General features: G+C 39.5%; 2 protein-coding genes across 3 annotated transcripts in view; both read left to right on the forward strand.

Annotated features, from left to right (window-relative positions):
- Positions 1-2401, forward strand: part of LOC139460917 (uncharacterized) — a 51647-nt gene extending 49246 nt beyond the window's left edge. For both annotated transcript variants that reach the window (XM_071242429.1, XM_071242495.1), the window contains exon 15: positions 1975-2401. In XM_071242429.1, the coding sequence (XP_071098530.1) occupies positions 1975-2116 (142 nt within the window). In that variant the 3' untranslated portion in view covers positions 2117-2401. The remainder of the gene's footprint in view (positions 1-1974) is intronic.
- A 2711-nt stretch (positions 2402-5112) lies between these two features.
- On the forward strand, positions 5113-25250 carry LOC139461338 (multiple epidermal growth factor-like domains protein 10). The gene is made up of 15 exons (XM_071242975.1): positions 5113-5202; positions 11063-11299; positions 11850-12018; positions 12099-12226; positions 12814-12970; positions 13596-13702; positions 15145-15279; positions 15908-16045; positions 17450-17584; positions 18180-18314; positions 18830-18967; positions 19502-19639; positions 22217-22264; positions 23630-23711; positions 24133-25250. The coding sequence occupies exons 1-15, from the start codon at positions 5142-5144 to the stop codon at positions 24377-24379; spliced, it is 2055 nt and encodes a 684-aa protein (XP_071099076.1). The 5' UTR covers positions 5113-5141; the 3' UTR covers positions 24380-25250.
- Positions 25251-25576: the final 326 nt, after the last annotated feature.

The following is a 25576-nucleotide window of genomic DNA, read 5'->3' on the forward strand; positions in this document are numbered from 1 at the left end:
TAGCATCGGTAATGGTGACGAAGTTTTGATAAGTCACTAGCATGGTAATTGTGCGATTTTTGTTTACACTATTTGTGACTTGCAACACAAAGTAAATATTTCTCCTGGCCTAAATATTCAGTTATTTTACAAATTGACTGAAAAATATGTCAATCTGTATTATTATGACAACGAATTCCAAGCATTTTATGTTTAATATCATCACCAAGAGACTGAAAATGTTACGATTAAAAGTACATTTCTATATTGTTTGGCTTCTAATCCTACATAATAATCTATTGTGATGTGTTTAGGCCCTTTTGATCGTCTTAATCAATTTTAGTCAATCTGTTAAAGAAATGGACAGATTTTTCAGTCAAAATGTAATATATACACGCTTCCAAAGGAAAAGACTTGTGAAAACAACGTTTATCGCACATCGAAGAATTTCCAGACCAAGACGTAGAGGAACAAGAATGAATCTGTTCAATGGTACAGAAAATCAAGGAAAACAAAATGCAAATATCATAATTACGACCTATCAAATTTATGTGTGTAATTTTAGGCAGCTTCCTTGCTCGAGGAATGTATCCGTGAACATCCACACAAAGGAACAATATCCCACTCGTCTGCTGCTGTACAAAGAAACTTATTCGATGTCACGTGTCTCTGTAACAATCAAATATTTTAAAACATATATATCCTTTTGGGATATTATAACCCGTGTTCGTTTCTCAACTGATCACTTAGATTGTTTCAGGTGTTTCACATTCGTGTCAAGCCTCAAAGGTCAGCTGAGAAAGCCCACGTGACAACTATTTTCCTAACGTCCACGGTTCCTAAAAAAGAACAATGAACATTCAATCCACGATTAACAGTTAACCCTTTGAACAAAGTATGATGTTTTTACATCGGCACTTCACGCCATGATATGAGTGTATTCCCTTTGTTTTCGTAAACCTAGACATGTAAACACTCACTTATGACATATCCACTGTGCAAGATAACAGTGATTAATCAATCAACGTATTTTCTGTTAATCCTTTGATGACTAGGAACGATCCGTTGATTTACAATAAAGTAAATCAACTGATCATTCATCTCTTGCTGGGCTGCCACGTGCATATTACATAACACACTTTTCACCTCACTTCCAGCCTGGATTTAGATTAAATAATTACCCCAGACACAATAAATGCCAAATGGGAACCTTTGTCAGGTATTCTGGGTGGTGCTACCACCAATTATACCTGTAATAAATTCATTAACTGAGCATCAAGTGAATGACGACAAATACACGAGTATAGGGTTATACCAGAAAACGTGGATGACAACAAGGGAGTAGTAATCGAATTATCGACGCAATCCGAAAATGCTTCACTGCATGAATACTTTTTTATTATTAAACTATAACCATCTGGGGCATTTCCAAATGACGACATCGGATGAGCTCCGCCGTTCTTTTTGTCTGTTTGTTTAGGCTGCCGAAATCTTTATAGATCATGGTTAACCAAACTGTGTTAAAAAATGCGTAGAACAAATATTGCCTCCAAGTTTATTCAGCTGTCACGCTCAGTTGCATTGCGTATCATCCGGGTACTCACGGGGGGAAAAACAATAATAAAGGCAACAACCAGTCCCAGGGAATTGCTTTAGATCAGTGCCCCTTTAAACTCACTCACTCACTCACTCACTCACTCACTCACTCACTCACTCACTCACTCACTCACTCACTCACTCACTCACTCACTCACTCACGCCCACTCACTCACTCACTCACCCACCCACCCACTCACTCACTATCCCACCCCCGCCCACTCACTCACTCACTCACTCACTTACTCACTCACTATCCCACCCCCACTCACTCACTCACTCACTCACTCACTCACTCACTCACTCACTCACTCACTCACTCACTCACTCAGCCACCCACCCACCCACTCACTCACTCAGCCACCCACTCACTCACTCACTCACTCATGGCTGTTTCAGAGAGCAGCAGATGCTGAACTACCATCATCAGCTCAGGCAGGATGAAGGGGAGCCACACGGGGAGCCTCCGGTGGAGCCGGAACAGGAACAGGAAAACGAAGAGACAAAGAAAAAGAGATCCAAAATGTGTGTCATCTCGTGATGAGGATGTCCAAGTGTTCACCGTGATGCTGATAGTGCTGCAAAATATCACCTGCCTAGAGAATATGGAGAGAGGACCTGTGATAATATCATGATATCATAACATCATGATGAGATCATTTGTGATGTAAAGAAAATGTGATATTATGCTATATAAAGGCTGTCGCCATGATAATATTAGAGTCTATTTTAATTGATCAGTGTTATGATATATATGACATGACTTTGTGTAATGTGTGTGTGTGTGTATATCTATCTATCTCTCTCTCTCTCTCTCTCTCTCTCTCTCTCTCTCTCTCTCTCTCTCTCTCTCTCTCTCTCTCTCTCTATATATATATATATATATATATATGTGAGTGTTGAGATTATCCACTAGATTCCTGGTATATAAGAAATAGAAAGAATATGAGCTGGTGAAAAAATGTATGAAATGAGACTGTTGTTATCCCAAGTGCTGAAGCCCCTTGACAATTCTCAGCAACCGTTACTCAACAGAATAACCAGTATCACGCACCGTTCATGTTCCTTGTTAGATGAATAACTCAGTAGAGTTCCTTGAAAACAGTTGTTATGTATAAGCATGTTGTATTTAAGAAAAGATCCGTACTAGAATAGAAAACATGTGTTGTTACATTTTTTATATTTATTAAAATGTTAGATGTTTTGAGACACGATAGTAACTGCCAGGCAAAAGAAACTAAGCACCAATGTCTGATGGTGGCTGAAAATAAAACCAACAAGAAATGGTTATTTGATGGTGGTGTATTTGATACGGAATCGTGGTTTATTGTAGATTTTATGTTGCAGTGTTTCAGCACCTGTTTACCACCTAGTAACTTTTTGATAACATTTGTATTTTTTTTGTCAAATCCAATTCTCAATTGTATACTATCTTTTGCCTGGCAGTTTACTTCGTATGAATGTAATGGATGTAGCCTCTGCAACACAAGTAGGTTATGTTTCCTGTATGCACTTGTTCTGTATGCATAGATGTACTGTAAATCATATAACTGATGCACCCTCACAGCAATGCAAGCCCTAGAAATACCTATCTATAGTGGTTATGCAGTCTGTTCAAGTTACAGTATGCCACAATAAATATATTATTTGTTTTTCTTATTAGTCCTTGTTATACATATTTCATATTTATTAAACTATTTTGTTGGGAAATATTTTTATTTCTTTTTTCTTTAGTAGGTTTCTATATTATAGTAGTTTTCTGTGAAGAAGGACATCTAGTGTATAGAGGAGTGGTGACAGGTCAATGGAAGTACTTAGGTTTATGACCATGACTTTCTTCCAAACAGACATATAACAGTATAGTAAGGGACTGACCATGTGAGGGGGTGGGGGCTGCAATTTTGTATGGAGATGAGACATTTTATCAGCTACAGATGCAAAACCAAATATTTCTTTAATTACAACTATCAGCCTAATTTTTAAAAAACACCTGGCAACAATGTAATTTTAGAAGAATCTGACACAAAGTTATTTTTTTCATGCATTTTCTGGGAAAATTCTGATTTTCGATAAAATCCCAGTCCCCTTGAATATCCAATGGTCAATCCACAAGTCTATTTCAAAGTGTAAGACTTGTTATCATGGCAATAACATCAAACTGTGGAATTGTAAATTGTTGTGAGAAATTACTTCCATGAACTTATTCATCATAGTTCTTGAACAACCATATATGTTTAAAGAATCAGCTCCCTCTTCTGAGAGGATATTGATCAATACTGTATCAGTACATTAAACATGCAAACTGGTTGAGTTGTTTTGTAATATTTGATGTTGGAGATTTCATGATTCCATGAGGGGTGGGGTAGCCTAGTGGTTAAAGCGTTCCCTCGTCACATTGGTACAATATGTGAAGCCCATTTCTGGTGTCCCCCGCCCTGATATTGCTGGAATATTGCTAAAGGTGGCATAAATCCATACACTCACTCACTCACTCACTCACGCACTCACTCACTCTTCCATGTGCTGTTTCACTTCTGTGACAAAATGGTGACTGCATGAAGAATGCGTTAGTATGTTCGGGTGAACCAGGATATACTACACCAAACCGTTTGTACAACGCCGATAGATGTATTCCTCTAACCAGAAGTTATATGTCTATGCTTTAACTACCTGTAGCTCCCACAACTGGAAGACATCAACCACTTAATCGTTGCTGGTATGACCATTAGCTGGTTACCATGCACAGGCGAGTTCTGATTATCAAGTATAGAGAAGTAAACTCCGAAGGCATACGTGTAAATAGCCTATTTATTTTATTCCTGTGGCAAATACGGTCATTCTAGAATTGTGATAGATTTTGCTTTTATGTTATTTACATTCATCAAGATATACCACTGAAATCAAGAACAACAACAACAACAACAACAAACAAACATAAAACAATTACCCAATTGTTTATAAAATGCGGTGGCCCAATCGTCCTAAAAGCAGATCCGTGAAGATCCGGGGTAGGATAGGTCTTCAGCAACCCATGCTTGTCGTAAGAGGCGACTAGGCGATTGGATGGTCAGGCTCGCTGGCTTGACAAATACGTCACTTACCATTTTATAGTCTGGCTGAAGAAAGGAAACTTTCGCCCCTTGTGTTTGTTTGTTTGTTTGTTTGTTATTTTCAGCAATATTCCAGCTATATGACAGCGGTCTGTAAATAAACGAGTCTTGACCAGACAATCCAGTGATTGACATCACAAGCATCGATCCACGCAATTGGGATACGATGACATGCATAAACCAAGTCAGCCAGCCTGACCACCCGATCCCGTTTGTGGCCTCTTATGATGTTAGTCATTTAAGATTGAAAATAATCATATTTGTTTAACAAGTAGTTTCATGATTTGAATAAACATATTAAAAGATGTCACTATATCTTTCATTACGATTATACGTTTTGCGAAAAACTGCAGAAACTCCTTCTCTTGGCCTGACCACATCCGCAGTTATACGCAGTAGTGGTACGCGGAAGTACTGTACACAATCTTTGTACTCTAGCGATAACTACCTGGCAAAATGGTTGGAAACTACAATGCTCTGTGTGCTTGTATGTGTCTTATCCAGGTTTACGGAGATGGTAAGCCCTCTATTGTTTCTACATAATCTATACTCAATAATAATGTTCATTCGACAATATATTACTATGATATTAACGATAGTAATGGAAAAGAATCGGGTGTTCTTTATATTTTTTTGAGTAGTATATACTGTTTCAAAGCATGTCCTTTTATAATAACACATATGTATTTCTATGAAGTTACATACTACTAATGATATTAACAGTACACTCTCTTTAATTAGCAAGTCCTGGTCCTGGTTAAAGAGTGTCTTGTTATCCCGTTTGCCGACAAGGATGATTCCTACTTTTGGTTACCTCTTATCACATTAATACAATCATGGAAGTGAATAGATGTGTAGTAATTGTATAAAAGCATGCTCTCATAGAAGATGGGCTACATGGGCCTATCTGCCCAAACACCGACACATCTTTCAAAAGTGAGTCTGTCTAATAGAAGATGGACAAGGTGTATAAGAGCCTTGCTGCCTGAACACTGACACATCTTTCAAAAGTGAGTCTGTCTAATAGAAGATGGACAAGGTGTATAAGAGCCTTGCTGCCTGAACACCGACACATCTTTCAAAAGTGAGTCTGTCTAATAGAAGATGGACAAGGTGTATATGGGCCTATCTGCCCAAACACTGACACATTTTTCAAAAGTGAGTCTGTCTAATAGAAGATGGACAAGGTGTATAAGAGCCTAGCTACCTGAACACTGACACATCTTTCAAAAGTGACTCTGTCTGATAGAAGATGGACAAGGTGTATATGGGCCTAGCTGCCTGAACACTGACACATCTTTCAAAAGTGAGTCTGTCTAATAGAAGATGGACAAGGTGTATATGGGCCTATCTGCCCAAACACCGACACATCTTTCAAAAGTGAGTCTGTCTAATAGAAGATGGACAAGGTGTATATGGGCCTAGCTGCCCAAACACCGACACATCTTTCAAAAGTGACTCTGTCTGATAGAAGATGGACAGGGTGTATATGGGCCTATCTGCCCAAACACCGACACATTTTTCAAAAGTCAGTCTGTCTAATAGAAGATGGACAAGGTGTATATGGGCCTTTCTGCCCAAACACTGACACATTTTTCAAAAGTCAGTCTATCTAATAGAAGATGAATAAGGTGTATATGAGCCAAGGTTGTTACCAATAAACAGTTTCATGTATTCATATTCTTCCTCCTCTCCCAAACGCCTATCAAAGACTTCATGCTCATTCAGCTTCTTCAAACACCATGCTACAGTAAACAACTCAGACCCGATTCAGTTCTCTCAATTTGGTAAAATAGTACAATGCAATATGTACGTGATCAAGCCACCTCATCAAACACCTTCTGAATCAGGTGGACAAGGAAATGTTCTACTTACCTGGTGTCTTTTCTTACATGTTTCTAATCATCCGTTTTCAAGGGATGATATATAAAGATGTAGTGTACAGTAAAGTACGGTTATAACGAATTCAAAGGGACTACTAATTTTAGTTCGTTATAACCATAGTTCGTTATAAGCATATATACAGCATAAGTACAGCAAATAGTCGAGACCAAAAAAGTAAGTTCGTAATATCCGTTAGTTCGTTATAAGCGTGTTCGTTATAACCGTAGTTTACTGTATATTTATCTTTAGTTTTCATGTTCCTATATTACGAGATTCTATTGTAAACTCAAATGTTAGCTGAAGTGGTGGTGTGCCCGGACATACTTGCACAATACATATGAACATATTAGACATGACATGATACACTTGACACAGTGGTTGGGTCAAATTACCCAAACTCGGCTTTGTTTTCACGCGGCGTCGCATGGCAGTAGTACCGCCGTGCAGCGTCAGGCAACAAACGCTTACTCTTTGATGCAAATGTGAATGGCGGGTGCTCCCTAATTGCGTGGATCGATGCTCATGACATTAATCACTGGATTGTCTGGTCTAGACTCGATTATTTACAGACCGCCGTCATATAGCTGGGATATTGCTGAGTGCGGCGTTAAACAAACAAACAAACAAACAAACAAACAAACAAAACAAAACAAACATATATTTTACACCCTTTTACGCCCAAAAGAATCTGTTTCCGCAGAAGGTCAAGACTGATTCTTCTCGGGTGTTAATGTTAACTGTGAGTAAGTGAGTATGGTTTTACGCCGTTTTTTTAGCAATTTTCCAGCAATATCACGGCGGGGGCAAGAAATGGGCTTCACAAATTGTATCCATGTCGGGAATCGAACCCGGGTCTTCGGCGAGACGAGCGAACGCTTTAACCACGAGGCTACCCGACCGCCCCTAAATATTAAGAAACATGTACACAATTCCTGTTCGTCTTTATTTGTGTAGAGGATTCGTACCTTGCTCTTCGATTATCGCTTTATGCAAGACCAATGCTGTATTTATACTATTGTACAGAACGATGCATGATCAGATTACAGACATAGTTAAGAAAACAAACAACCATAAGTTAGTGGATGGTCAATACCAGACCCTTTGTCATCAACGTTAATATTTTAGACAATACCTGCTCTGAAAGGTATGAATTTTAGAATTTCACTTTCATTAGAAATAACCACTGATTTCTGATTGTGAATTAATCACTCAGCCAACTGACACGCCCATAACATATCACTAAAATGCTTCGTTTATTCATGGATTATATCAAATAGTGCAATGTTGTCCGCCATGTTTCTTAACGTTACCCTTGACCTTGACTATACACAGGTCACCGCAATCCAACCCGACCCAGTTCCCATCTACAGTTAATGATTATTCAATTTACGTTTTAGACCCGTGAAGATTCCGGGGTAGAATAGGTCTTCAGCAACCCATGCTTGTCGACTTGTCGACTTACGGGATCGGGTGGTCAGGCTCGTTGACTTGGTTGATGCATGTCACCGTTCCCAATTGCGTGGATCGATGCTCATGATATTAATCACTGGATTGTCTGGTCCAGACTCGATTATTTACAGACCGCCGTCATATAGCTGGAATATTGCTGAGTGCGGCGTTAAACAACAAACCAAACCAACCAAATCAATTTACGTTTCGGCAAATTCCAGTTACAAAACTCAGTATATCATATGTACAGTTTTATCAACCCTGGTTACCTTAGGTGCAGGAGAGGCAATTTGAGTTGGATGCTGTTTTCAAATCTTGAAGGGTTTCTTTACTGCTAACAGAAGTATCGGATAAAAGATTCTGGAGTTATTATTTTCATATGGAAATAGGGGTGGGGATAATCTCGGTAGCATACCTCATCATCTGTTTATCATGTCTTTGTAATTTGTTTTATTCACATGAGTAGCTGAACTAGTGCGTTTGTTAATCAGAATTGTCTAAATTAAGTTTGCGCGTGCAAGGTAACAGGTTGGAAGTAATGAAGTAAGGTTCGTTTCTGCAGCGTAACGCATTACCTGTACAATTCTTCTTTGTTAAACAAGGTATGCCAATCAAGTGCTGAACTGCTGCTTTTTTGTTATTCGGGAGTTATTTTTTTAAAATATTTAGATTTTTTCGTTGTGTGAAGAGGGTTGGTCATAATTCAGAGTTAATTACAAAAAGTGCAAAAAGCACAATACGTCTTATCACGAATATGTTGATATGTTTTCTATTTGGAAAATAGTAAATGTAAGATTGTTCTTTCCAATAAAATATACCATTACTAGCTGACGTCATTAGAAGGTATAGGAAGCATTCACAAGAAAGAGGAGAATCATCTGGCTCAGTAATCACTCACCACCCACTCAGCTTTACACACACGCCTTGGGGTTAACCGTTTTTGAAAATGAGGAACGTATCAGTTTATGCAAATATTTGAACATTGTCTCCTCGTTGCCTTTGCTTTCTGAATCATAATATCATGATGTTGGCAGACTAACAGCTATGTTATGTGTATACAGTTGAAAAAACACATGCCATTACCGGATACCCATCCGCCACGGCTTTCTATATGCTGCCGGAAACGGAACGCTCAAGTCTGGCTATTTCATAAATAGGAGGACAAAGATCATACCCAACTGACAAAGGACCCCGCAATGCATTTGTATTGCCTGATACCATCAGACTTCGACATTGAAGTTCATTACGCCATCACCAGAGAAGAACCAGTCTCGATTATCCCCCGAAACTGATTTCACCTGAAAAAATATGGGAACATATAGTCAAAAAAGGGGATTGCATCGGATTTAATTGTTGTCATTGAAGCATAAGCATCTAAAAACGACTAAAACCACGTCAGTAGGGGCTGCTTACTAAAATGAAGGAACAATTAATTAGAAGCTGACGTGTGTAGGTAAAGATCCGGCCCCACAACGCCCCTGTAATTTTAGCGAGCTGCCGAAAGCCTCTTACTAGAGAAGGGGCTTGTACAAACCTGTATATGACTGGTCACATAAATTTCTTCCTTCCTTTATGTTTAAGCGCCGTAAGGAAAAAAAGAAATAATTACTTTTATGAAAATACAACATTTGGCATATTGGTCAGTGGTCCTTTACTAAAGAGGCGTAAATACCCGATAAAATGCCTTCTTGTGTTATTGATTTCTACACTATTGTAGTGATTGAGCATGGTTTAACGCCGCTTTTAGCAATATCATAGCAATATCATGGCCATCGGAAATGGGCTTCACACATTGTATCCATCTCAGGAATCGAACCCCGGTATTCAGCGTGACGAGCGAACGCTTTAACCACTAGGCTACCCGACCGCCCCTACTACACTATTGTAAATATCATACATCATGATCATGCTGGGTCATGCTGTCCAACATAACGGGCAGGGAGATACTATTCTAGGATGAACACCGTGGTGAATGTAGGACAATGCATCATATCCTCGGGGAACGTCAAGTGAGTAGCCGCACAAACTGCGATGTACTGAGAGGAAGCAACGGATTGATTTGAAGTGTAACTGTCTATTTGTTACATCCTGCACTTTACAAATGTGTTTACTTCGTTGACACTATCCTTAACAGGCTCTTTGTGTCCTGATGTAGAAGTGTTATACTATCTATCTACCTTAAATCATTTCAAGACCGCCTCTGTGGTCTAGTGGTAGAGCGTCCGCCTGGAGAGCGGAAGGTCCGGGGTTCGATCCCCGGCCGCATCATACCAAAAGACCTTAAACGATGGTACGGCTCGGCTCGGCATTAAGGGGCTAAAACAATGACTGGTCAGTTTACTGTGTCTGAATTGAGTATTCATGTTAAACTGTGGCAAGGTACCTCCGTGTGCTAGCATAAGAAATCAGTCCGGACTGGTACAAGCTTTAACTTCATGTTAGGCGATGATCGCCTATTGAAAAAGCCATGTTTAAATCACGGTTACAACATTCAGGCCCCAGTATTTATGGTCGACATGCCGAGGACATTTTCAAAAGTTTTCATATCAGTCACTAAAATGATGTCCGATGAAATTCCCTATTTTGAAATACCATATATACCACATTTCCCCGTACGGTGGGGTAGCCCTGTGGTAAAGCGTTCGCTCATCAGGCCGTAGACCCGGATTTGATTTCCGACAAGGGTACATTATGTTAAGCCCATGTGATATTGCTGGACTATTTCTAATAGCGGCTTCAAACTATACTCACTCACTATTTTCCCGTGCTTTTTCTCAGGTGAACATTTGACTTGCCCATGCATGTGTTTGTGACGGGTGCCACCGGTGGGGCAGAATATGCTCACCGTTTAACGATCACATGGTATCATTACTCATGATAGTAATTCATTAACGCACGCATATGCCATATTCGGACTCGTACAATGGACTTTTTAGCACAGATATCGTATGATTACGGAAACGGCGAGTCGCTTTTATTAGCTTACACTATCTTGGTAGCTTAGTTCTTTCAATAATGCATTTAATTTAATTCTCTCGTTACAGTGGCAGTCCCCGAACTAACTATTCTCGTCAGTAACGTGGACCCCGGATTGTTACTCAAGCTATCTATTACCGCATCGGCGGGAAAAATATCAAGTCTGGTTGCCAGTTCGCGCCCGGTAGCGATTGATTACGACCATACAGAGCAGAGAGTCTACTGGACAGACGTTGCTCTGAAGGTGATCAGAGCAAGAGATCTGAACAAGAACACCGATGAGCTCATCCTGACCTTGAATTCAAGTATGTGGATTTGTTTGTTAATAATTATTGTTTGTTGCTAAAGGCCTCATTACAGCTATTTGACGACGACCTGGAAATAATTGAGTCTGGACCAGACATTCCTGACATGAGAACGGTCCATGCAGGATGATAGGGACCTATTCTAACCCAAACATCTCACGGGGAGTAACTGATACAAGTAAAAGTCAAAAGATCATGTTCAACCAAAAGCTTGCCATAACGAAGTGATCACAATACATTTGGTGATAATTAATCTTATCCATCGTTTGACAATCGAAGTATATATTCCGATTTTGAGGGTCTTTTAGTGCACAATATCTCTTATATCCGAGTACCCTTCATTCAAGACGAAACTATTTCTGGTTTAAACTTTCTATAATAAGTTTAATATATTAAAGATCAAATCACTGATGAATTGTTCTTTTATGAAAATACGTTTATAAGTGATTTAATATCAGAGTACCTTTTGATATACGTTTTTTTTATATCGAGGTGAATAAAGCCATGGTCGAGATCTACATACATGTATGTTCTTCCCATTGTTTTACAGGTGCCATACCAGATGGCATAGCCGTTGATTCCGTCGCCAGGAGGATCTTTTACACAGACACCGGAAATGACGTCATTGCTGTACTGAACATGAATGGAACCGGAAGTGAGATCGTCATTAACACTGGGCTTGACCAACCCAGAGGGATTGTTCTACATGAAGAAAACAGGTAGTTAATGTTACTTGTAGACAAAGTATGAAACATGCGCGAAGGATCAATTATTATTTCGCACATTTGTCCCTTTTCAGGATGATGTACTGGACTGACTGGGGGGTTTCCCCCTACATAGCATCAGCTGATTATGACGGTACAAACATCAGAAGAATCGTCACTAAAGGTCTTGGATGGCCGAACGGGCTGGCAATAGACAGAAGAAGTGAGCTTCTATAGCCTATCTTACTTTAATGATGAGTAAATTTCGGTGGGGTGTGGGTGGGGTGTGGGCGGGGTTTGGCTTGGGTGTCGGCGGGTTGTGGGTGGGGTGTGAGTTGTGGGGGTAGTCGTCAATGGCGATTTACTGTGCCAGAAAGGTAAGATCGACTAGTTCGATGTTTCTAGGTTTATAAGCAGCATATGCTCGTGCGCATGGGTTTCACCAAAGTATTACATGTCTCATACCTGCACCTCTTCCAGCTTTCCTCTAACGCTGTGATATAACTGAAATACTGTTCAAAGCGTCTTTAAACCTAAATTACTCTCGTTACTCGTGAAGACTGAGCACATTATTTTATAAACATATTTATGATCCCTTACTTTTTATGTTAAGTATACATAAATATATTATGTTACCCAGATCAATTCAAATACAATTAACTAACACTTAATGTATTTTCTAAATCCGGCCTACAGAATACATACAAGAAAGCTTATAAAATACATTGTTCATGATTCTTCAAATGTCAACAGTCCTTCAAAAAATACAGCGACAGCCATCATCAGTTTACTGTTCTTTCTGTATTTCAGATGGAATCCTCTTCTGGTGCGACTCCTTGACGTACAAACTACAATCAGTGTGGGTAGATGGCTCGCACAGAACAGTTTTGCTGCATGAACCTGGAGCTCGATACTTCGATATTTACTTTCATGATGGCGCCATCTACTTCACAGACAGGAACAGAAGGTGACTTTCTGACACGTTTTCTTTCCGTAAGGCTTTCAGAATGTTTTATGGTGATTTGACACATCGTCTATCAAAATGATGTCTGATGCAAGTCCTTATTGACTTTTGGTCCTGTGAATACTTGACCTGTCTTTGCATGTGTTTGTTACGGGTGATGTGTCATGATATGCTCACCTTACCCGGTATCATCATTTTCTGATAGTTATTCATAAACACGTGCTCACAAAACAGTCGGAGTCACACAGATCCCTGCTTTTAGCAGAGATGTATGGTTATGGAAGCGGGTTTGTCGCCTTTATTTGTGTATATAGTTAGATACAACTGACGTGTGACCAGGATCCGGTAATCGGGGGTTCCATTTTCGGGTTCGACCCGATAATTTTCTCTGGCCTGTCAGCAACGTACCACTACCCATGGGTGACACCACAGTGCTAAGCATTACCTGCGTCACATTAGGCTGATCTCCGACATTAAGATGACTACCCCAACTTTATGACGTCATAATGATGAAATGACATGATCCATGAACGCACTTTCGAGAAGTCATATTAACCAATCAGAAGCCGTAATTTCCATAACGGTTTATCAAAATGCAAGCATGTGGTAGCCACTGAACGTATTTCAGGGCAATATTCAACATGCCTTCAACCGGTGGGACAATAGGAACCATGGCATCCGAGAAGATCACACAGCCTGCTGGAATCCACGTGTTCTCCAACAGAAAACCATCGGGTAATTTAGTGTATTGTATTACATTTGAGTAAGTACCCTGGAAACTTTGCATTAAAAATAATTTCAAGTTTGCATTAAATAGAACTGGAACATGGATAGAACTGTATATTCTCTATTCCTAAGTTTTGAGACCAATTCATGCTCCTTTATCTGTAAATATTTTTGGTTCACTGTTCAGTGAACAATTGATTTGCCTATGCATGTGTTTGAGACAAGTGTCACCGGTGGGACAGGATGCGGTCACTTTTCTCGAATACTTGGTGTCATCACTATTTGATAAGCATTCATAAACACAATGTCATGTTTATGATATTGTCGGAATCGTACAATGGACTCTGCTTTTAGCAAAGATTTCATTTGATTATAGAAACTGTTTTGTCGCTTTCATGTGTTGAATACCGATTAAATACATATACTCCTTCCTTGTGGGTATTATTTTATTTAGTACAATCTTTCTCAACTTGTTCTTCGCGGGGAATTCCCTTGTGCAAACGCAGTGAAATACACTTTACAAAACTTGGTATACACATTCACCATATGATGTAGATGTGCCTTTTCACTATTTAGGTTTCCCTTGCATTTTCAATATCATTTATATAATTTGTTGAATTTTGGACTTTGTCTCTGAACTTGAATGGAAGCTGTGGGTTTCATTTCCAGAGCAGAACTCGAAAGTTATTAGAGATATCTTTATGAAATCTGGTACACACATTCACTACATAGTGTAGAGATGCCTTTTGCTATTTATGATTCCCCAAATTATATTGTTTTGACATGAATTTTATAAATTTAGACTTGAATTGAATGGAAGCAATCTTAACAATTTTACCTCAGTTCTTTTATGTACTCTTCCATGAAACTTTGTACAATGTCAGTCTATGGCTGAGTCTTTGTTCTTTAAGATTTTTTTTTTTTCTTATTTCAATAAAATGACACACCAGTAAACGCTGCGACAAACAAAGCCATAAAAGGATTCATAGTAGTTGTATCAGAAATATTTCAACACGTTTTTGGGGGGTCAGCATACTCACAATCTTTTACCTTATCTGTATCGTGTACCTTACTCTGGTAACTTTCGGCAAAGGGCGGGCCTGCAACAATACAAGCCTGTATAACAATGCTCTCCAATACAATTCATGATATCTAAATGAGTGAATTGGGCAGCGCTCAAGGATACAAAATATTCCTAGCCGTCGCATACTGGTAGATGATTATAAACTTGGTTTATCATTATAGTCTTACTAAAGCAGATATTTGTACAAAGTTTTATTGAGATGTTATACGGTAACTTTTGTATTCAATTCCCTCCGCAAGCAGGGGGACAAACTGTTAATTTATAATGTTACATTTGATTGCACGTATCATTGTCTTGAAGGTTGGACAATGGGCGGGGGATAGAGATGATATTGTCTTCTTGTTTTTCATGTAATTTGCGTCAATAGAGTGTCTATCGGGCCAATATGGAGAGGAATGTAGGCAATGTGGAAACTGCGAAGAGAGATCAGTCTGTGAGAAGACCACGGGAAAGTGTTTGGTTGGATGCGCCGCTGGTTACAAAGGCAATGACTGCAGACAAGGTACATTAAAAAGGACACACAATCGTTTATTCAGGAGGTAGATGGTTGGCATTAGTTCGCGATGTATATATTTCATAGTTGTTATGTCAATAAGGGTCACCGTCGCCAGCAGATTGCGTTGTTTAATGTGATAGTAACGTGAACTAGTGAAACTATTGAGTCCAGTTCCAGCATGGATTCCTAAGACCGAGATGCCTTATGGTGGATTGAAATAAGCCGAGTGTTAGAAACAATTTAACGAACCTATTGATATCTCAAGAAATATGAGGATGGCGACATGTTAAAGTGTGAAATCATTCGGTTAATATCGATGATGTGGTTTTGAAGTATAATGGTGCACAAGATCGATAAGAGGTTGAAAATGTCATTGTTGTCCTGAGATACCCACAATAATGTGATTTAACGTTTGTATAAATGGTAACCTGGCATTATTCACAGATGCAGGGTTACTCTATATCCAATACATTGATGCGTAGTAGATTAAAATCCCTGGAACTTGTTCCACAAAGCGATCTTAGTGCCAAGTTGTTCGTAACTCCCATACTTTTTCATAGGCTTACGATTAACGTAGAACTAAGATCACCTTGTGCAACAGGGCCCCGGTCTAACATATCTTCCTTCTCATCAGTGTGCACACCAGGTACCTACGGGGTGAAGTGCGCATCGAAGTGTGGCAATTGCAGTTCTGGAGCAATGTGTGACCCAGTCAATGGTACCTGCCCATACGGGTGCGTAGCAGGATGGCGTGGGGACCTTTGTCAAACAGGTAGAATTAGTCTGTATACATCATACAAGACGACAGGAAATATTTATCATTCGTAGGGTAGCTATTGTCCCGACTCCGAGAATTAACGTAATCGTCTTCACTATAAAATTGAAATTACATGTTTCTATCGTTCTGCGGTATGTGGGTCTTCTAGGTCAAACAGGTCCGCAGTACCCCGTACTGGTCGTAAGATACGACTAACATGAAAAACATGACTATGCCCAGGGTCGCTGACTTGACTGTCTGGGTGTCAAAGTACACAGTTGATGGGGATTGATCCTCATGCTTTCAGTCACAGGTTCTGGTCAAGACTCAAATATATACAGGCCGCCGTTATAGAGCTGGATTATTACTGACTGTTGCGTTTCACTTCCTCATACACTGTCGTTATTGTGACCAGTCCTAACTGTAGTCGGGTGTTGTGACGTACAATAAAGGAACCCCCCAAGAACAGTAAAGTCATCTGTACAATAGCTCACTTCATCAACACTGAGCAGTCCCCAACCAAGGGATTTTTGTTTGTTTATTGTCGCACTCAGCAATAGTCCAGCTATGTGACGGCGGTCTGTAAATAATCGATCTGGACAATCCATCGATCCATGCATCATCCAAGACAGCGAGCCTGACCAACCGATCCCGTTTGCCTCCTCTTACGACAAGCATAGTCGCCTTTTACGGCAAGCATGGGTTGCTGGCGACCTATTCTGACCCGGATCTTCGCGGGTATCCATCCAGAATGTGTGCAATGCAAACAGTTAACTGCTCACCACCTCATTAGAGGTCTGCCAAATCCCCTGCAATGAAACAAATTTAATAAAATCCACAGTAAACGTGTACCATATAGACTGTAAAATATGTGTACCTGTCACGGTATGCCAACTAAGCATCTATATATGCACTTGTGATTCAGAAGCTAGAAACCAGAAACTCTAGCACCAGGATAATGCCGAATGTGTGATGAGTTTCTAAAACATCAATTGCTATGGTGTACCATCTAAGCAAGGGCAAGAAGCACCCCTTTTTAGCATCTGTTTGAAACTGTAAACCTGGAACAATATATGTGTCTAAAGACTGTACAGGTGACGAAGTGATTATGGCTGGGCTGATTGTCATCTACTATGTCATCACATAAAAGGAATTGCGTTATAGTGAAATCTTGTGTTGTGGACTTTACCTGAGGACATATATGTATATTCACTAAAACGTCAGTAAAACAAGTCACCTGAAACAAGTACTTGCAGACCGTTTTATTTACTGAAAATGGCTCTGACAGCATTCACTCACCCACTCACCGCAATTTTGACCAAAACTATTTGTCACTTATTACTACGGAATCAGAACAAAGAACAGGAGTCCAATCCATGTGTTCACAGAACTGACATATTATATGTCCGTTGTTCCAAGCATGTCCCGCCAACACCCATGGCTCCGAGTGTACTCCCTGTGGATTGTGTGCAGGAAGGGTCCCCTGTGACAAGGTCCTGGGAGTCTGTCCAGCTGGGTGTCAACAAGGATGGACCGGGGACAGATGTGACCGAGGTAACCATGATATGATTTATTACCTACGAGGGCAAACATATCGGGGTTCATAAAAATCATATGTGCCCTAGGGTTATATCACGACACGAGACAGCAGTGTATTTTTTCCGCTGCTGTTGCGACGTGCTGTCCCTATGAGTAAACACTAAAGTTCGTCTCTGTGTGTAGACATCTACTTCGATAATAAATAGAACATTATATCCGTGTTGATGTCATACTATGATGTCAAACAAAGTATGACATCAACACTCATATAATATCCTCTATGTACATGTACATTGAAGTGAGGGGCGGTCGGGTAGCCTAGTGGTTAAAGCGTTAGCTCGTCACGCCGAAGACCCGGGTTCGATTCCCGACATGGGTACAATGTGTGAAGCCCATTTCTGGTATCCCCCGCCGTGATATTGCTGGAATATTGCTAAAAGTGGCGTAAAACCTCACTCACTCACATTGAAGTGAGTTCAGAATATTATTCAGAATAGTCATCCATGTGTTGTTTGTGTCACCAGAAAAGACACATGCATTCACCGCTGTGATTATGTTATGATCGGGTTCTGGTAATGCACTCCATTTCTGTTAATATTTAATGCTTCAGCATGTCTCCCAAATACGTATGGAACTTCCTGTGAATCATGTGGGCAGTGTGCTGGTGGTGTTCCTTGTGACAAGCGCTCTGGACTTTGTGTGAATGGATGTCAAGATGGTTGGTTGGGCTCTTTGTGTAAGACACGTAAGTGAAATATTTATTATAAACTTACAGTAATTTCTTGTTAAAATGAAATCAAAACCTAATCTTAATTCATCTACCCAGGTGCAATCCTCATCAACCTGTGAGTTCAGAGAAGTGATACCGAACGTACCTGTACGTATATGTAGGTAGCCGAAGTCGTGTGGTCGGAGTTGTTGTTTGTGTCACAACGATAATATGTCATTGTTGTTTATTTCTGGCCTTTACACTTTGTTTTTGCTCACCTTTTCGCGAATACCTGGTATCATCACTATTTAATAATGATTCTTAGACACAACCCCAGGATACAGTCGGAATCAAACGATTGATTCAGCTTTTAGCAGAGATTTCTTATGAATATGGAAAGGGTTTTTTGTGGCCATTATTATGTATTATGTATTATTATACCAAACATTCGGCGTCGATTGCTCAACTACCGGTTTGCCTGACCCAGAATCGAGTATTTACATGTTCAAGTAGGAATATCCCCGATTAAATCGTTTACTGATTCGTTTCAGCATGTATACCTGGCACACATGGTGAGGGGTGTCTCTCACTCTGCTCCCACTGCAAAACAGGAAGTGTGTGTCATCACGTGACTGGTCAATGTCCGCTTAGATGTCAACAGGGATGGAGAGGCGCTAAATGCGACGAGAGTAAGCACATCAGTAGTTGATATTGTATAGGGTTTTGGTATAGCTTGGCATAGAAGCTTTCATCAGGAAACCTTTGTCAGCATGCGGAAATGTCCATTTCCACTTTTTTCTGCAGCCAATGATTTTCTTTTAAAACATTACTATCCCCTACCCAAACAAAAAGTTCAAAGCTTGGTAATAATGTCAGGTATAACTGGGGTTACACTGCAATTTAATTCATAGTATGGGGAAGTGTACAACCCAGCTAGCTGCTTAATTAAGACGAACATATAAATCTGAATAGTAAACGCATTAGTTCTACGATTTGACGAATAATCTTGAACTGTTACGCCCATGAATATTTACTTGCAGTGCAATGCTGTTTTTTTCGAGATTATCTGGATAAGTTTCATCAGGATAGCGTATTGAACTGAAGTTATCACTAAAACTATTGAACTAAGTACTGTTAATATACGTTGCTCCAGCGATTGATGAGATCAACGAAATTAGTAGTATAGTGAATAGCATCTCCTGTATGTTCTTATCCTCTTTCAGGGTCTAACCCGGGTACTCACGGTAAAGACTGCGCATCATTCTGTTCGCACTGCATGACGGGAAGTGTGTGTAATCACGTGACGGGTCAGTGCCCGGATGGGTGTCTGTCAGGATGGAGTGGAGACAACTGTGATGAAGGTATGACATATTGCGAGGGGTATCAAACTACAGTCACCAGAGAGAAGGTGTGCTTAACATCCGCTCAACAAACATTGAATATTTTCTGTCAAATAGATATACGAGTGGTATTGCCAAACCTCCACCCCAGAGTAGGTTGCGTGTATGACCTACTTAAACTATTTCTACTAAAAGTAAATTTGTTAATGACATGGTTACAATACTGAAAATGGATCAATGTCACAGCTAAGTACAGGCTGTTTAGGCGTTACGTTCTTTTTAAATTAAAGTCGAGGGACATGTACGATGTCGCTGTGGATTTGTAATCCATTATCAATAATTTTAAAAACACCGAGCCATACAAAGTACATGTAGCGGCCATAAAATTTCCGAGTCCCGTGATGGGATTCGAACCACGGACCTTCTGATCAGAGGTCGGACGCCTTGTCCACATGACCAAAGAGGTTAACCCCGTCAGCAAGCTGACAAGGTAAGGATGTCATCTGTGGGATGACTCCACGCCCTGCTACATAACTCGGAAAAACCACCCTGAAACAATCAGGTATACAATAGAGCACATATAAAACAATACACATATCATAAACACAGATATATACATACAATTCATATGCATACTAGTATTATTGGTGAGATGCAGTACATAGTATTGTTGTTAATGCACTGGGTAAAATATATTTATGTACATGTTAATTAGAAACGAATTCTGTCTTGATATATGATCAACTACTTACTCTAGATAATGACCTGTAAACGATATGTAAACGACAACATGTAAACGACATGTAAACCTACCAGGTGTGTGGGCCTGGGTTGATATCACACCTGGGGACGATGCCGCGCTATGTTTCTGCACAGTAGTGCAAAACTTGTCTGCAGAGGAAATAATAATATATACAGTACATGCAGACGTGCCAATAAGAACAAATACTTTCTATCACACTATACATGTAGCTAAACATGAAAGAGTAATATTATAAAATGACTCATGCATTCATTCATTTATGTTTACCTTCATTCATTCATATATGTTTACTTTCATTCATTCATTTATGCTTACTTTCATTCATTCATATATGTTTACCTACATTCATACCATGCATGCTTGCTTAGCCTTACCTCTTATATCACAAGTAACCTCTATCATTTCTAAAACTACTAATCTTACTTTTTAGTTTAATGCTTGTACATGTTTTAATGATTGTAGGATCCTTATTTGGTTGTTAAACTGAAATGATAATCTACATTCCGTGTATTCCTGTCTAAACACACATATATCCAAATACAAACAATATCTACAATATTGCAAATACAATTCAATGAATAAAATCCTCAATTCAATAATACAATATACTAACCTTGGAATTTGATCTAAGGTTCCCCAAAAACGATCCTTGTGAAAAAACACGTGAATATATATATATCTTTATCCGTGGAGAGGCATATGTGGAGTGACCACAGTCCTTAGGTGTCCAGCATACAGAATGGCTGAGTACCCAAGCTGGCCATATAGACAAAAGGCTTGAGTAGGGAGAAGGCTGGGGCTATTGTATTAGTTCACAGGGTGTGACATTCACAAACAAACCATGCAGTAAGCATGCTTGGTAAGAGTGATGTGACTGATGGTTAAGTGTTTAAAGTAGGCTGAGCAATAAAAAAAGAATGACTACAACTGCATTTAATTATGTACATGAATTATACTTAAAAGGTAAAATACAAGAAATAGTCAAAATATGTAACTGCCACATACACATATAATTATGAAGCCCCATGTCGTGTGGCAAACGTAAACGGCTTAGAGACCTTGCCCTATTTCCTTCTACCCAAAACGACAACCGGACATATTTCATATTTTAAAACGAATGAAACCCCTGCCACAATGCAGTTACATGCAGCTCATTGGCACCTTATTACATCAATCTCATTAAAATCATATCTTAGTTCTCGCTACCGCTAAACAAAGATCTGAGGACATCCCATTAGGGGTCATGTCAGAACGACCTTTCATCCGACCAATCAGAGCGTCGCTTACCAGATCATGAAAGTGACAGTCGGAATGTGATTTCTAATCATGCAGCCTCGAAAACGTTAAAACGGGGTATTTCGAACGATAGTTACGGGCTTAACGACTAAATCTATACAATCTAGACCATATACTAGCCATTCTAGAACGTTCTTTTGTTCAGGATTCAAATTTGTAAGCGAGAATTTGTCAAAATATGTTTCGAAGCGTAGTCGCCAATTTAAAATTAGTGCCGTAAAGCACGAGAAAGCTGCCTCCTGATTGGCTAATGTCGACTTCTTGTCAGTAATTCCATTGGTCGGTCAGAGTTTGCGAAAGGTCGGTCTGACGTGACCCGTAATGGGATGTCCTCAGATCTTTGTTTAGCGGCAGCGAGAAGATCTGATTTTAATGAGATTGCTTATTACATATAGCCGTGTATCATACTACTATTGCGCAACTACTGAATACTCTGGTATCTAACGAGAATGAGTGTAGTATTCTCTATATATGGACACATGCTCATGTTCTAATATCTGAGAGCCACATAACCCATCACTTTGTTCTTAACATTTCAGACATGCGGGGTAAAACCCAACAAGAAGCAAGCAATACGTCCCTTCTAAGTAAGACAATTTTGCATACGATCAACATTTTTATTTACAACTACAATATTTGCTTCAACAAAACATCGATCGCATCGAAGCAAGGTGGATTGTTAGATTGTGTTCAAGACTGAATTACCCTGAAAATGTGAGGTGAGGTGGGGGTGAAACTGGGTTTAAAGTCGCGATCAAGTGTGAATATGTAAGTTTGTTGTCATTACAAAATAGCTCAGCTTAACATTTGGTGCTTATTTATTTTGTTGGATACAGAATATGTTTTCTCTCTTTTTGTGTCGGGGACACTAAACTTGTGAAGTGAACAATTATTTTCCAAATTACTATCTGAGGCAATGTATCAGCCGTAATATGGCCTGCTTTGTTTGTTGTTTGTTTGTTTGTTTGTTTGTTGTTTAACGCCTCACTCGGCAATATTCCAGCTGTATGACGGCGGTCTGTAAATAATCGAGTCTAGACCAGGCAATCAAGTGGCTGACATCATGAGCATCGATCTACGCAAATGGGATACGATGACATGCATCAACCAAGTCAGCGAACCTGACAACCCGATCCCGTTCGTCGCCTCTTACGACAAGCATAGTCTCCTTGGCCTGCTGCGGGTTGAGCGTTAACACATTACGTGTAGTAATACAGTTTTAATATATCACACCCCATTGAAAATCAACAAAGCCAACATCATTTTAACAACGTTAAAGGCTGGACAGCTGTATGCAAATTCCGATGAACACATCATTTCCACAAACAGAGGATAAACAGGAGTTTCCGCAGGTGTCCGTGTATTGAGTGTGTCGTCATGCTCACCTTCAAACGGAGAGAGCGAACGGAATAAGAAAATGAAAATAACATAAACCACATTCAGTTGAAAAAAGTTGTCTGTCATATATTTAGGCGTGTGTAATATGGTTTACAATATGACTCTGGATCTCGAGAGTTATATTTTTTATCAAAGTGCATGCTATTAACACACGGTATCGTTCTTGTACTAAGTTTGTAGAACGACTGTATCGGTGTTGAGAACTAAGCTAAACAGAAGCTGAGAGTCTTTAGACGGAGAATCCTTCCAAAAAAAACTATCAAGGATTCTTAATTCGGAAATTTGCTCCCTAGCGGAATCTTAGGTGAGTGAATGTCGGATATAAAACCCATTTTTAGTGGGCGGTAATTTAGGACGGTAGAAACACACAAACAATATAGACAGTCTGAGGCTCAAAGCTACTCCTGTCACCCCATTAGAATGAAGGAATTGTTATATAATACATGTACGGATCCTCTTGCCTTTAAATATTTCAAATATTTCAGGATAATTGAGCATTTTCTTAAAATAAAACAATGTAGACTTATGGGACCTGTCATGTACATTTATTGCAGTTGGAGTTGTTGGTGCATCTGCAGGAGGTGTTGTCCTATTTGTCGCCATTGCCATTGTTGTTGCTAAAGCCGTACTTGCCAGGTAATGTACTTGTCGTAATATAGGAAATATTCGATTTCATGCATAGAGATTCCGAAGAAGTTAATTTTCGTTGTTTGAAGGTTGTCATGTGTAATAAAATGAACTTTAAGCCATTTTTAGCAATATTCTAACCGTAACACTGCAGGGAATACTAACGTGAGATTTACAAATTGTATCCATGTGGGTTTAACCACTAGGCTACCACACCGCACCACAAAATGATTCAAAGATCAACCAATGAGTCTTTAAATGTATATAATTTATATTAATATCAATGTTAGTTAAGGACAGGTAATTGAAATGATATGTTAATATTTCAAATCTTTTTCAGGATGTGCCCGTTTTCTGATCAAATTTGTATCAATTCGAAGTCATCTTCACGTTAAATGTTAAAGATGAATACTATCATTGTTTCATTTAGACGAAAGCGACGACCTCGAGGAAGGACCTTTGAGCAATACGACACAGCCAATATCGCCAGGCGGCCCAATGGATGTCAAGTGCTTTCAGAGCAATGCCCTGCCTACCTAAGCATTTTGAAACAACCCCATGCTTCCAACACCAACACTGATGCTGCCCATACAAATATGTACATTCCCATGGTTAACACCACACGACAGTCAAGGGAGGAATTAGATGACTGTGTGTATGAAACACCATTCTTTTAAGTCGAGTTTAGGATAATGATTTTCTCACACAGGATGATGCACTTGCTGCTCTGTCGACAACTTTAGAACTTATGAACGTGAAGTTGTTCGCGAAGGCGTGATTTATTCAACATTAACGTATCGCTTTTAAAACTAAACTAAAGTAAATGCGTTACCGTGTGGATGTCTGGTGACTTGATTGTCTAGACTGCAGCCGTCGCATGGCAGGTGTACTGCTGTGCGGTGTCAGGTAACAAATACACATTTTTATGCCATTTGTGTGAGTGGCGGAAGCTACTGGTAAGGCAGGACATGCCTACCATTTTCGCGAACACCTGGGCCCACTTGCACAAAGCGATCTTAGCGCTAAGGTAATCGTAACTCCCATACTTAAACATAGGCTCACGATAGTCTTAGCGCTAAGATCGCTTTGTGCAAGTGGGCCCTGGTGTCATCAGTGATTTTCAGTGATTGATTCATAATAAAATCATTGTCCCTTTGGAGCCAAATGAAATTTGTGTCCTTGTTTAATCGAGACTGGCTAGTCTCTGGTGTTATATTTATAAGGTTACCGGATGGTATACTCTCATCCATGTATGGGAGTTCATTCCTGTGTACGTTTTACTATCGCCGAACTTGGATATTCTTTTATACTCTTTTACTGTGTGTACCATGTCAATGTCCTAGTCCGTGTCAAACTCTGCCACCACGGTTTTCTGTCCGCTCTTCGTTATCATGTGCATTTCGATGTGTTTTTCGTAATGTCAAACGTTACCACAATGGTACTAATATTAATGTTGCTCTGTGGGTACATATCTGGGTATATTACAGAGAAATAGTCAAACATCAATTTGTTATATTCCGTTAATGGAATATTGTAAATATTGTACAGATTCATGATCACATGTTGTCATCTTATATGTCTCTAAATGTACATAAAATGTCTATTTGTGTAATAAATCTCTTTTTCCATATTTGTAGTTTTTATCGTAACATTGTCTAGATTATGTGAAGTTAATCTCATCTCACTCTCTCTCTCTCTCTCTCTCTCACACACACACACACACACACACACACACACACACAAACACAGACACACAAAGGCACACACTCACACACACAAAGACACACATACACACCATGACACAGAAATATGTATATGGAGGGAGCTACTGGTGTGTGTGTGTGTGTGTGTGTGTACACATATTTTGAAATTTA

This window comes from Haliotis cracherodii, unplaced genomic scaffold (genome assembly GCF_022045235.1).
Source record: "Haliotis cracherodii isolate W230 unplaced genomic scaffold, xgHalCrac1.p SCAF_1, whole genome shotgun sequence".
In the NCBI taxonomy this organism is placed as follows: domain Eukaryota; kingdom Metazoa; phylum Mollusca; class Gastropoda; order Lepetellida; family Haliotidae; genus Haliotis; species Haliotis cracherodii.